This window comes from Sturnira hondurensis, unplaced genomic scaffold, assembly GCF_014824575.4.
Source record: "Sturnira hondurensis isolate 20B ecotype Veracruz unplaced genomic scaffold, ASM1482457v3 Scaffold0008480, whole genome shotgun sequence".
NCBI classification, from domain to species: Eukaryota; Metazoa; Chordata; class Mammalia; order Chiroptera; family Phyllostomidae; genus Sturnira; species Sturnira hondurensis.
Window position 1 is genome coordinate 2,195,087 of NW_028081111.1, and position 11,360 is coordinate 2,206,446.

Here is an 11,360-nt window from a genome sequence, read left to right on the forward strand (position 1 = left end):
GTTTCCTCGTCCCTGGGACTCCTAGGGCAGGGAAGCGCCGCCTCTAGATCTTTCCCTATCTTTGCCGCAGCACCAGGGCCCAGGAAGACGGCTGACCGCGGCTACTTGAAAGACCTCACCGCATTATCCCCTCCTCCAGCTCCCATTTCGGCCCCGTTTTCTTTTTGTGTGTGTGCCCTGACCAAGAATCTAACCCGCGACCTTTCGGTTCAGAAACCGGTGCTCAATCCACTGAGCCACACCAGCCAGGGATGGCCCGTTTCTTGAAAATCCATGGAAGCCAGGAGCCACAAAGAGCAACAATGGTAAGCCCGAGAGCAAAGAAAGGGCGTTCAGTTTGTGTGGCCTTCCCACCCTCCACTTCCCACAGTGGGCGCCTAGGACACTCAGGGCCTCTTCTGGCCACAACAGGCCCCCAAACTAGTCATGTTTACAGGACTCTTCACTTCCACAGTCTGTGGACAATTTACACAGTCCAGGCTGTTTGCTGTTTTCTTTCTTTTTTTTTTTTTTTAAGATTTTATTCATTTATCTTTAGAGGGGAAGGGAAGGAGAGAGGGAGAGAAACATCAATGTATGGCAGCCTCTTGTGCATCCCCTGCTGGGAACTGGCGTGCAACCCAGGGATGTGCCCTGACAGGGAATCGAACCGCGGTTATTTGGTTCCCAGGCCCTCGCTCAGTCCACTGACCCACACCAGCCAGGGCTGGTCCGTTTTTCTTATATCTGTGCCCTGTACCACTCCTTGCATAGAACAGTGGCTTCGTGAGTGCTGGGTGGCTCTGGGTCAAGTCCCACGAAGCTGAAGCATTCCTGGCAACTAGAAGGCTGGAAATAGCCTTTCCTCCCCGAGATCCTTGGGAGCCCCAGCCTCTCAGCCAGTGCACACAACCTTAAGGGGCTTCCAGGAAGTTCCCCTCCTTCCACCCTCATTCCCACTTTCCCTTCCCAGAGTTCTGAGAAGTCAGCTCCTCTTCTGCTTTGACTCCCAATTCTGACTTCTCCCTCTGGCCAGAGGCCAAGGGTGGCTCCCAATAGGCCTTGGCCCTGGCCTGGTTCCCAGCCCCACAGCCCGCATGGTGGGAAATCACTGGAGCTTGGGCTGTCCCCTTCCCACAGAAGGGGAGCTGCTCCAGGACTATGGGGGAGGTGGGGTGGTCCAGCCTGACTCAGCCCACAGGGAGCCTTCTCTCTTGAGACCCAGGTTTCAGTCCAAATGTCTCATCCCAGTCACTTTTATTTTCTTCCTTTTATTTGTCAATATAAAAATACTCAAATATTTACAACAAATAAATACGTAGGGACACAATAAGTTACAGTTAGAAGCCCTCTTCCAGGGCTGGAAGAGGTTATGCCATATCTGTAGCATGCCCACCCGCTCCCCCCCTCCCCCCACACCTCTCCCAGCCCTGTGAAGGAGGCCAAGTATAAAATATCACTGAACCCCAGGGCCAAGTAGGAGGCCCCTCCCCACTTACCCCCAAACACACAGGAGACTCCACTCCCTCCCCAGAACCCTGAAAACTTTCACAACCCTAGGAGCAGGCCTAGGCCCACCCCAGAGCCCTGCACTCCCCCAGGGGTACAGCACCCTGCCCAGCCCACCCCCATATGTACATCCCTGCCCCTCCCTGGGGACAGCTGGGGGTAAGAGAAGCAAAGTGATCGACCCCTTCCCCTTCATAGCTCCAATGACTCACCAGGAGGACCCCAGGCCAAGGGAAGACTCCACAGAAACAGGAAGACTGTGTCACACAAACACACCCATGTGCACACACACATACACAAACACACCCATATCTCCAACTTCTGCCTTGAAGTTTTGGCTGCTGGGGTCCCACGTGTCCGTGATTCACAGCCCCTCACAGAGAGGAGGAAGACGCCTTCTGGGCGGCTGGTGCCTTGGTGAGCCACACCAAGTGGCAGTGCCCGTGCTGAGCAGAGCAGGTCCTCATGGGCGGGCAGGTGCTGGGCAGTGTCTGTCCCAGTAGAGCAGGTACCCACGCCATGTCCCTGAGGTAGCTGGTGCCTGTGCAAAAGTAGGAGCCACAGCTCCCAGGCTGCCCCACCAACGTGGTGGGGCTCCCTCATACCGAGGACTCCTCGGGGTTGGAGTCCGGCAGGGGCTGGCGCTGATGTAGTTTACGCCTTAGTTCGTCTGCCAGCTCAGGCAGGGGGTGCCCAAGCCCCTCGCCATGGTCCTCCCCACCTAGCTGTAAGCGCACATAACCATTGGCATTTGAGTTCCGCCCACCCCCCAAGTGAAGCCGAGTTGGGGATGGCAAGGGCTGGCCAGGGATGCCAGGAGGTGGGGAAGGCGGCCCAGTCCCAGGCTGGCACCGAGCATGTCCAGGCACAATCTTGAGGGAGCCATCTGAGTAGTAGTAGCCAACAGGGTCCCAGAGTTTCTCGTCGGTCTCAGGGCCAGGGCGGAAGGGGGGACTGGTGGGTTCCTTGGGAAGCTCCAGAGGGTACACCAGGGTTCTCTCCGCTGCCTTGGCTCCTTTCTCCAGCTCCTCCCTCAGCCGACGACGCAGTGACAAAACAAGCAGCAGCAGCACCAGGCATACAGCCCCCAGGGCCACCACAGCCAGCCACACCAGCCCTAGGTTTTCCAGGGGTGCCCGTGCCTCCAGAGTCAATGAAGGGCCTGCCACCACAGCAACCAGGTAGCCTTCAGCAGCCAGCCGTGCCCCCTGCTCCTCTGAAAAGCAGTGGTAGGCCCCCGCGTGGCGGGGCTGGGCGGCCATCACAACGAGGGCCTGTAGTCGAGCATCATAGAGGAAAGAGCCAGGCTGTTCTGCAGGCAGGTCCCGACCCCCAAAAGTCCATCGGGCATGGGCGAGGTTGGAAGACAGGCGGCAGGGCAGTACCAGGTCTGTGCCCGCCACCACTGTGATGTTTTTGGGCGTGAACCTGACTGCAACGGCCAGAAAAGGAGAAGGTCCAGAGTTAGTGCAGGAAACCCAGGGCCAAGGAGAGGTACAGACACTCCAGCTCTGGCCCAGGGCCCATCCCACTGGGAGGAGGACAAAGGACAACTCACCTTTCTTACTGCCACGGAAGTTACAGATGCCTGAGGTGTCTGAGACTGTCACTTGCTGGATCAGCAGGGATCTGGTTGGGGAAGCAGGGTCCATCAGCATCCCTGTTCCAACCACCTGCCTTCCCCTCCTGGTCCCAATAGGAGCAGAGCCCTGCTTACCCAGAGTGGCCACCCACAGCCACACAGCGGCTGGTATTGACGCTCCAGGCACAGTAGGGGTCCCGAGCGAGGATGCAGTCTGCACAGGAGCGGTACTTCACACAGTCGGCCAGGGGCAGCTGAACTAGTTGTGAGCGGGAACCTGCAAACAGCAGCCTCTGCAAGAGAAGCAGTGGGCATAGGAGGGTCAGCCGGGCCTAGACACATTCTGGACATGGGTGGGACTGCTGGGGGGCAGCACATGGCAAGAGACCAAAAGGAGGGAGAAGCAAAGATGGAAATATAAGCACCAAAGACCCCATGGAGGGCTTACTACAAGCCAGGCGCCATCCTAAGCACCTTAGAGACGATCTTATTGGAGAGGAACAGCAGCCCTGTGGGGCCGAGTACAATCACACACACAGATACACACACCCACACACAGCTCCAGCACGGGAAGTATTGTTTTCTGGGAGGCCCATCAAGCCTTCAAAACAGTGCCAGCATAGCATAAGCTGTTTTCTTGTTTGAAAGGTGAATGCCAATCTGCCATTATTCCATGTTCGGGAGAACAATTTAAGCCACAATAGTTGGTAAAAGGCGAGCACATACAAATTCAGGGTGTCACAACAGGCCAGGAAAAGGTAAGATACCCAAAGCACCTCAGGGAAGTCGGGAGGCATGGGGGTCAGGAATTCGAGGGGCAATGCAACCACACGGGTGTGACTGCACACACAGCCTCCAGAGTGCAAGATCTGTTGGGACTCTAACTTCCTGCAACCCTCCCCAAGCTAACTGAGCTGTGCTTGAGTTCCTCCCCAGCCCTGAAGGAGCCACACACAAGACTAAGAAAGGTGGAGGAACAGCTGCCGGTGGGGCCTGATTACTACCTTGCTCCGGGCCAGGACCAAGCTTTTCATGGGCTCCTGGTCAAACACCTGCAGCTCCTCGATCAGGTGGACCCAGGGCCCCAGGCTCACAGCCTTAAGCAGCCAGCCATCTCCTGGGAGGGAGGGGGAAGGACAGGTATCAAGGAGGGGACAAGGGCCCCAGGGCATCCCCATATCACCCTATCCAGATACACAGGCCTTCAGTCAGCCTCCAGCAGCCAGGCCCGAGTGCCCACGTGCCTACCTGTGCCAATGAATAGCACTGTATAGGAAGCTCCGTCAAGCCCCGTGACCCGATCCACCACCAGGTGAGTGAAGTTGGTGTCCTTCTTTACAAGCAGGGGCCGGCCCCAGCGAGGCCTCACCTTCTCTTCCATCAGAGGGTGTTTCTTGATGAAGTTGAGGGTGTTGTCGGGCAACTCCAGAGAACTGGTGTAGCCGTGGAGACGGTGCCAGTCGTTGATGCACTGGGGGGTTGAGGGTAGAGGAGAGTGGTCAGCCCATGGGAGCGGCACTGGGGTGAGGGCAGCGGCACACCCCTCCCGGGACAACTCACCGAGCCTGGCCTTGGGCTGGGTATGGGGTCAGTATAGAGGCCCCACTTCTGGGACTGCTCGCGGTACTCCTTGTAGGGACCCTCAAACACCTTCTGGATCTCTCCCAACTGGTACTCGCAGATGGCTGACAGGTCCACATCGCCCCTATCACAGCAAGGGTGGGACCCCAAGGGTCAGGGTTAGTGCCCACTTTATCTCAGCTCAGGGTAAGTCGGGGGAAGGCAGGGCCCAGCACAAAGCGGTTATGGGCACACACAATGGGATATGTGGTGTCAGGGGCAGCACTGGTCTATTTCCCACTGGGAGCAGATGTCCAACATCCTCCTTGGCTTCCAGAAAACTGGCCAGCTGGACTTGCCCAGAGGCCTGTACCATAAACCACCCCTAACCTGAAGACCTGCTCCTTCCCACGCCCAGGGATTCCTGGCCAGCTCACCATCGTGCCCGAAAAACCGCAAAGAAGGTGGTGTTGTGCCAGGAGGCATCTTGCAGGGTGTACAGCGCCTGCAGCTGGTTGAGGTAGAGGTGGCGACTAGGGGCTGAGCACACTAGCTGTGCCTTTAGGAAGGTGGTCCACTTCTTCTGCAGGGTCCGTGCGCCCCCCATGTCTCCCTGGCAGATGACAAAGGAACATTGGCAGTCAGCCCTGTGCAGCCAGCAGGGACCCCAGTGCCCCCCCACCACAGACTGCTGTACCTTGCAGACTCGGGCCACGCGGGCCACCACCTGCTCCATGTAGCAGTCGTACTCCAACGCCCGCTCACTGAAGAAGAAGTAGACCTTGTCGTCGTCCCCAGTGAAGCTCCCCACGCTCTCCGGGACATAGGCAGAGCCAACAAAATGAGGTTCTAAGGGAAGGGGAAGAGGCTCAGTGAGGCCCTAGTGGTGGCCTTCGCCCCCAGAGCTCTCCCAGTCCCCATGCCAGCTCCTCGGGGCTCACCGTTGAGCCAGAAGGCCAGGTACTCCGTCTTAACCGGGTGGTGAGGTCCCATGTTACGCAGGATAACGGGCTCTGTGCCCAGGAAGTTGTTGAGTGTAGCCGAGTACAGCTCGCCGTCTACAGAGACACAGGGTCAGCCAGGCCCGAGAGAGGTGAGGGTACTACACTCAGGCCATGTGCTCCCGGATGGGAACAAGTCCTAGGAGCATAACTCAGCCTACAGCGGGGTGGGCACTCACCCACAAGGAGGCCAGCATGGCCCTTCGCTGGGTCATAGGGGCACCTCCCCTTCCCATCCTCAAAGGCTCCACGCTCCAAGGTAAAGGTGACTATGTCCTGGGACAAGGAAGATATGTAGAGTGAGATGCAGAAGGCCCAGCACCTGGAGCAGTGCAAGGAGTTAAGAGGAAGAGCGTAGCACTCACGATGTAGGTGCACTTGGGCTGGAAGGCATAGGTGCCACATGTGTACAGGTGGGATGCGTTATATGGCTGTAGGAAGCGGATGAAGTTGAAACACTCCGTCTGGGGAGAGAAACAGATCCAGTTAAAAGACAAGGGCCTGAGAATGGGGTCACAGGGATCAAGACCAGGCCCTAGACCTGTATTGGCACAAAGGGAGCCCTAGGCAGAGAGTGTGAGCCATGACACCCAGCCAGGGGGAGGCAAAGGGTCCTGCCCACCCCTGCCCCTCTGGGTTTGTCCAAGCACCCACCCGGTTATTCTTCCCTTTCTGGATGCACTCGGTCTTCTTCTCCACAGGCGCCTCCCATGAGATCTGGGGACAGGGAGGGGGCACATCAGTAACATCATAGGTACAGACTTAGCATGGCCTGTGGCAGCCACATGAAGACACCAAGTGACAGTACATGGTCCCCACTCCCTGGGATCTTATTTCAGTAGAGGACATGGGCCCCAAACAGCCCCACAGCAGCAGGACCCAGTAAGTGCTGCAGATGGAAGGCAACTCTCGCCTACTACCAAAGGCTGCCTTGCAGACCCAGCAAGACTCCCAAGGAGGAGGACTGAGCGGCAGCCTGACCCAGAGAAGCCCCTGAGGTCGCCCGCCCGTGCCTCCCACTCCCCCACCTCTCACCACTCCTTGGAGCTCCAGAGCCTCCACGCTGAAGGCAAACAAGGCCTCCCGGGCCCCCACATATAGAAGCCCGGTCTGCTCAGTCAGGGTCAGTGTCAGAAAGTCCTGAATGCCCGTTTGGGAGAACCGCCGCACCACTGTGGCCAGCTCTGCAGGGACAAGATGGAAGAGAGCATGGCTGTGGACAGGCAGGCCTTACTAGAGCTCCAGGCACCCCCACCCCCACTCGGAACCCGTTTTCCTCTGTACCAGACATTTTCGACCACTGTACCACAGAAATTTTTGAAACATGCAGTACCTGACTATATATAGTCAGGGGCACTGACTTCTTCTCCCTTATATTGTCAAATAAAAAAATGACAACAGCCAACAATAGCTGTCCAGTGTGAATGAATCAAAAATACACCTATTTTTAAAATTAATTATCGTTCAAGTAGTTTTCTGTTTTTTACTCCCATCCCAGCCCACCCTGCAGTGTTCCCCACCTACCTATTTTGCTGATCTGTCAAAAAATGTACCTATTTTTGACAGATCAGCAAAAAATATATTTTTTGGTGTGCCAGAGAATTTCAGTAATTAGTTTCTGTGGCATAAGATGAAAAAGGTTGAAAAACACTGCTCTATACGATGGTCTCCTGGGCCTAACTGTACTTGCTCCCCACATCAGGAATAGTATCCCATAAGCAATGCAGCCCAGTCCCCTGACTGGCAATAAACGGCATTTGCTGAATTGCTGCCTGGCTGACAGCTCCTGCAGGCCTCCTAGGCCTTCCCAGCCTGTGGGGGGCAAATCTGAGCTGTGAGAAGGAAGGAAGGAAGGACATCTCAGCCACAGCTTCCGGCCGGAGGAAGCCATCAGACTTATGGCTCTGACTCTCAGGCCCAGCAGCAACTCTGGCTGCAGAGCTGAGCGCTTTTCCTTCCCAGCTTCTTTCGTGGTCTCTTCTGCCCACTGTCTGCATCACATTCCAGCCAGACCCTGGCCCCTGATCCAGCAGGGCAGGACATACAGAAGTTGTGAGAGCTGCACTCCACCCCCCAAAATCCAGGTTGCCAGAGACACCAGCACAGCTAGCCACTGGTATAAGTAGGGATGATAGGGGAAAATGAAGGCTGAAGGCTGGGGCCAGGGATGGCGCTGAAGCCAGGGGGCTAGGAAGCCTTGTTGCCATTCACCACAGAGGGCACCACAACATTATACGGTTACAGGATCCCTACATCAGCTCCCAAAATAGCTGCTGACCTGTCTTCATGGTCCCCCTAAATCAATGTAGCCTTTGGAGCCAAAGGTGGGCCCAGATTCAGGCTCATAACAGAGTGCCTCATTAGTACCTGAGTACAGCCTGTGGAGGTGAGCTCATCTCAGGTCCCCAGAGTGCAGAGATGATACAAACACCTGACATCACTTCTTCGTACAGGTGTGTGTGTGCGCAGTGAGGGCTGTAAGGTCCACTGCCCTCCCCATGATCCCCCGCACATACATACCCATCTAGGGCCACCAGATGCCAAGAGTATCTGGGCAGCAAAGGGGTGTATTAAAGTTGATAAGGAGGCTCCTAGGGGCAGAGAGCTAGAAAGATTTGGTGGGAGGGAGGCACCCTTGGCTTTATGCTTATGCTGTTCAGGTTTCTCTCACTAGACTCTCAGTGAGTAACAATTTCAGGAGCAAGGCATGGGGGAGTGGTGCAGAATGGTCCCTCTCCCTTGCATAATAGGGGCTGCCCAGTGCTAAGCGTCAGAAGCAGAAATAGAAATAGCCCAGGTCCTGAGCTGGACTATCAGTTTTAAGTCCCTGGGGTCACTCAGTCATACTTCTTAGAAAGCTGGGTCACATGCATTGAAGCCTTGAGCCTGACTGACAGCAGAATAAAGCTAGCCCATTCTAAGGGGCAACTCCTTAGCCATCTCTCTTCCCTCAGCAGCCCCCGCTGTCCCCTCTCCCCAAAGTGGTATGTTTTCTCCAACTTCAGACACTCACCCCCAGAAGATACTGTCTTCCGGGGCACCAGGTTCCACCACACCTCAGCCCCAATGCCCAGGCCCCACAGCCCCACTGCCAGCAGCCAGACAGCCCAGTGTGGGGCCATGGCACACACCCCGGCTCTAAGCTCCAGGCCAGCTGCCCTGCTGGGGGAAAAGAAGAGGGTCAGAATAGCAGCCAGAGCAAACAGACCAAAAGGGGGCCCACACAGGCCCATGCCAGAAGGCACTGACAGGACAGAAGACCTCATCAGGCCTCCCCAGGAGCCCCCCAAGCCCCCTTGCCCCATCCTTGGAGCAGAGATAGAGAGTCCCCTCTCATACCTGGTCTCAGCCTCTGCTACCCCCCCCCCCACCTCGGGCCTCCAAAGGACCATGGGATCTCCCTGAAGGGGAGGAGCTGAGCTGGGGGGGGCGGGGAGTGGACACTCCAAGACACCTTCTCTGGCCTCCAGGCCCTCCCCCACTCCCTCTCCTCAACAGGAAGTTATTTAAGAAAATAAAAAGGGGCCCCCTCCCCCACACTCAGGCCTGACAGATTTGATATTTTCTTAAAATAACCTCTGGAAGCAAGGACTTGACCCTATTGGAGCTCCAGCCAGCCCATTCTGGAAGGTGAACCGAGCCCATTCTAGCAGTGTGAGGGAGCATGTGGTGGGTGGGTGGTGGGACTTGATGCACCAAGCGCGGGGGTACTGCCCCAACCTCTCCCCTCCCCCAGCGCAGACAATGGCCTGGCGGAGCCAGAAACCCCACTCCATACCAAAAGGGCTGAAGCAGGCCTGCAGCTGAAAGGGCTCCGCTTCCCGAGGCCCCTTTGTTGCCCAAGAATGGAGGCAGGAAGTGGATGGGATGGGCGTGGAAGTGACCAGCGCCTCCTCCGTTCCTCCGACAGCCTCCTAGGGACACTGGCCCTCGGGCTGGGGGCAGTGGGACCGGAGCCGAGCTAGACCGATGGGGGATCCCCTGGCGGCGCACTCAGGCGGGGCTCCGAGGGGGGACTAGCCTGGGAGGTGTGGGTGGCGCGAGGGGACTCCCAGTAAACCGCGGAGCGGCCCCACACAGGGTCTGAGGAGCCTTTCCACCCAGGGATCGCGCCTCCCACCCAGGGATCGCGCCTCCCGCCCAGCCAGGCCATCTGGGTTCGTTTTCGCCGCCCCAAGCCTCCAAGACCGGGCACAGAGACACAGAAGCTGGTGACCTGCCTACCCCAAAACAAAGGGTCACCCACAAAAACCGCGTCCCTGGCCCCCCTTCTCCCCTCCCCCAGGTCGGGGATTTGAATGCAAACAAAGCGGCGGCACTAGGAGCGTGGCGGAGCCTAGCCTGCGGACGCCCCCTGCCGGACCAGAACCCTACGCGGGAAGGGCGGGGGGACTGGGGGCAGACTTGCCCTATCAGTCCTCCAACACCCCCTAGCCCTCCTTCTGCCCCTTACCCNACCCACAAAAACCGCGTCCCTGGCCCCCCTTCTCCCCTCCCCCAGGTCGGGGATTTGAATGCAAACAAAGCGGCGGCACTAGGAGCGTGGCGGAGCCTAGCCTGCGGACGCCCCCTGCCGGACCAGAATCCTACGCGGGAAGGGCGGGGGGACTGGGGGCAGACTTGCCCTATCAGTCCTCCAACACCCCCTAGCCCTCCTTCTGCCCCTTACCCTAGGCCGGGTCGGACTCCGCCGCGCGCTCGGGTGCGCCCGCTCGGACGCAGGCACCGCTGTGCCCCCACTGGCTGCCTGCACAGCGGTGCCCCCACCTCCAACTCCTCCCAGGACGGGGAAATCTGGGCGACCCCGGGTTTAATGCAGGGGCAGGGACAGGGGCACGGGGTCCTAGCAGTGACCCCCTCACCCTTGCCCACCCTGAACAGCGGTCTCAGGGCGAGAGCTCCAGCCGGGGAGGAAAGGGCGGTCGGCTGAGCTCGGGAGCTGGCTTTCCAGGACACCCCGCCTCCCAGGCGGAACGGGCGGGGGGCCACGGCGGGGAAATCCGATCCCACAACATCGGCCTCGGTCCAAGCCCGCCCCAAACTTTCCGTCGAGGGTGGGGGAGCTGGGGGCAGCTCTGGGGCCTGGAGAGGATCCCGGCCCCAGACCCGAAAACCCGAGGGGCCCCTCCTCTTAGCCCCTCTCCCCAGACCAGTCTGCGCCTCCGCACCCCCCGGTTGCGGGCACTGTTACCCCACTACGAGCCACGGCCGGGGACGCACGAAGGATCTTGGGCGGAGAACTGTGCCACCCCTCACCTTCCTGCGCCCCCCATACCCTGCCCCTCGCACATAAAGCGGCCCCTAGCAGAGTCGGGGGACAAAGGGGCACCCCGGTGCCCCACAGCTGCGACCCCGCGCCGCTCTGTCCTCACTCACCCTCTCCTCGCGGCTGGAGTGCTTGGGCACCGCCCTCACGTTCGGCTCCGACCCGGGGCCGCCCCCGCCCGCCTCCTCCGCGTCCCCTGCGCCGCCGCCCCTCAGTCCGACTCGGCTCCCCTGAGCTCGGGCTCCCCGCGCCACCGCGGCGGGCGCCGGCTCTTTCTCTGACGGCCGCTACTCCGCCCCTCCCCTGACGTCAGCCGGCGGGCTGGTGTTCGAGCGGAGGCCGGGGGCGGGCCCCGAAGGCCAGTCTAGGAGGGGGCTTCGACCCGCCAGCCCCGGCTTCGTGCCCCGCGGTCCGGTCCCCCCACCTCCCTTCCCCGTCCCGGCCCTGCCGTCCCGCGCCTGGG

At 59.0% G+C, this 11,360-nt stretch overlaps 1 protein-coding gene across 3 annotated transcripts; it reads right to left on the reverse strand.

The window, feature by feature from the left end:
- Window positions 1-1,234: 1,234 nt before the first annotated feature.
- SEMA4C (semaphorin 4C) lies at window positions 1,235-11,115 on the reverse strand. Of its 3 annotated transcripts, none has more exons than XM_037055039.1 (15): window positions 11,008-11,115; window positions 8,645-8,790; window positions 6,667-6,815; window positions 6,286-6,348; window positions 5,997-6,095; window positions 5,811-5,907; window positions 5,572-5,688; window positions 5,328-5,479; window positions 5,068-5,243; window positions 4,631-4,775; window positions 4,319-4,541; window positions 4,075-4,187; window positions 3,206-3,363; window positions 3,047-3,117; window positions 1,235-2,920 (listed from the first exon to the last, which is right to left on the reverse strand). In XM_037055039.1, the coding sequence occupies exons 2-15, from the start codon at window positions 8,751-8,753 to the stop codon at window positions 2,088-2,090; spliced, it is 2,505 nt and encodes an 834-aa protein (XP_036910934.1). In that variant the 5' UTR covers window positions 8,754-8,790; window positions 11,008-11,115; the 3' UTR covers window positions 1,235-2,087. The 3 variants fall into 3 exon arrangements, with proteins under 3 accessions (XP_036910934.1, XP_036910935.1, XP_036910936.1); XM_037055040.1 differs by having other exon boundaries at window positions 8,645-8,793; window positions 11,008-11,103; XM_037055041.1 differs by lacking the exon at window positions 11,008-11,115 and adding an exon at window positions 10,301-10,599.
- Between the last annotated feature and the right edge of the window lie 245 nt (window positions 11,116-11,360).

Excerpts from the sequence above, each read along its gene's own strand:
- SEMA4C (XM_037055039.1), bottom strand. The coding sequence starts at position 8,753 with ATGGCCCCACACTGGGCTGTCTGGCTGCTGGCAGTGGGGCTGTGGGGC. Across the intron at positions 5,244-5,327 it reads GCGTGGCCCGAGTCTGCAAG|GGAGACATGGGGGGCGCACG; the intron begins GTACAGCAGTCT and ends GTCATCTGCCAG. Across the intron at positions 4,188-4,318 it reads AGTGCTATTCATTGGCACAG|GAGATGGCTGGCTGCTTAAG; the intron begins GTAGGCACGTGG and ends CCTCCCTCCCAG.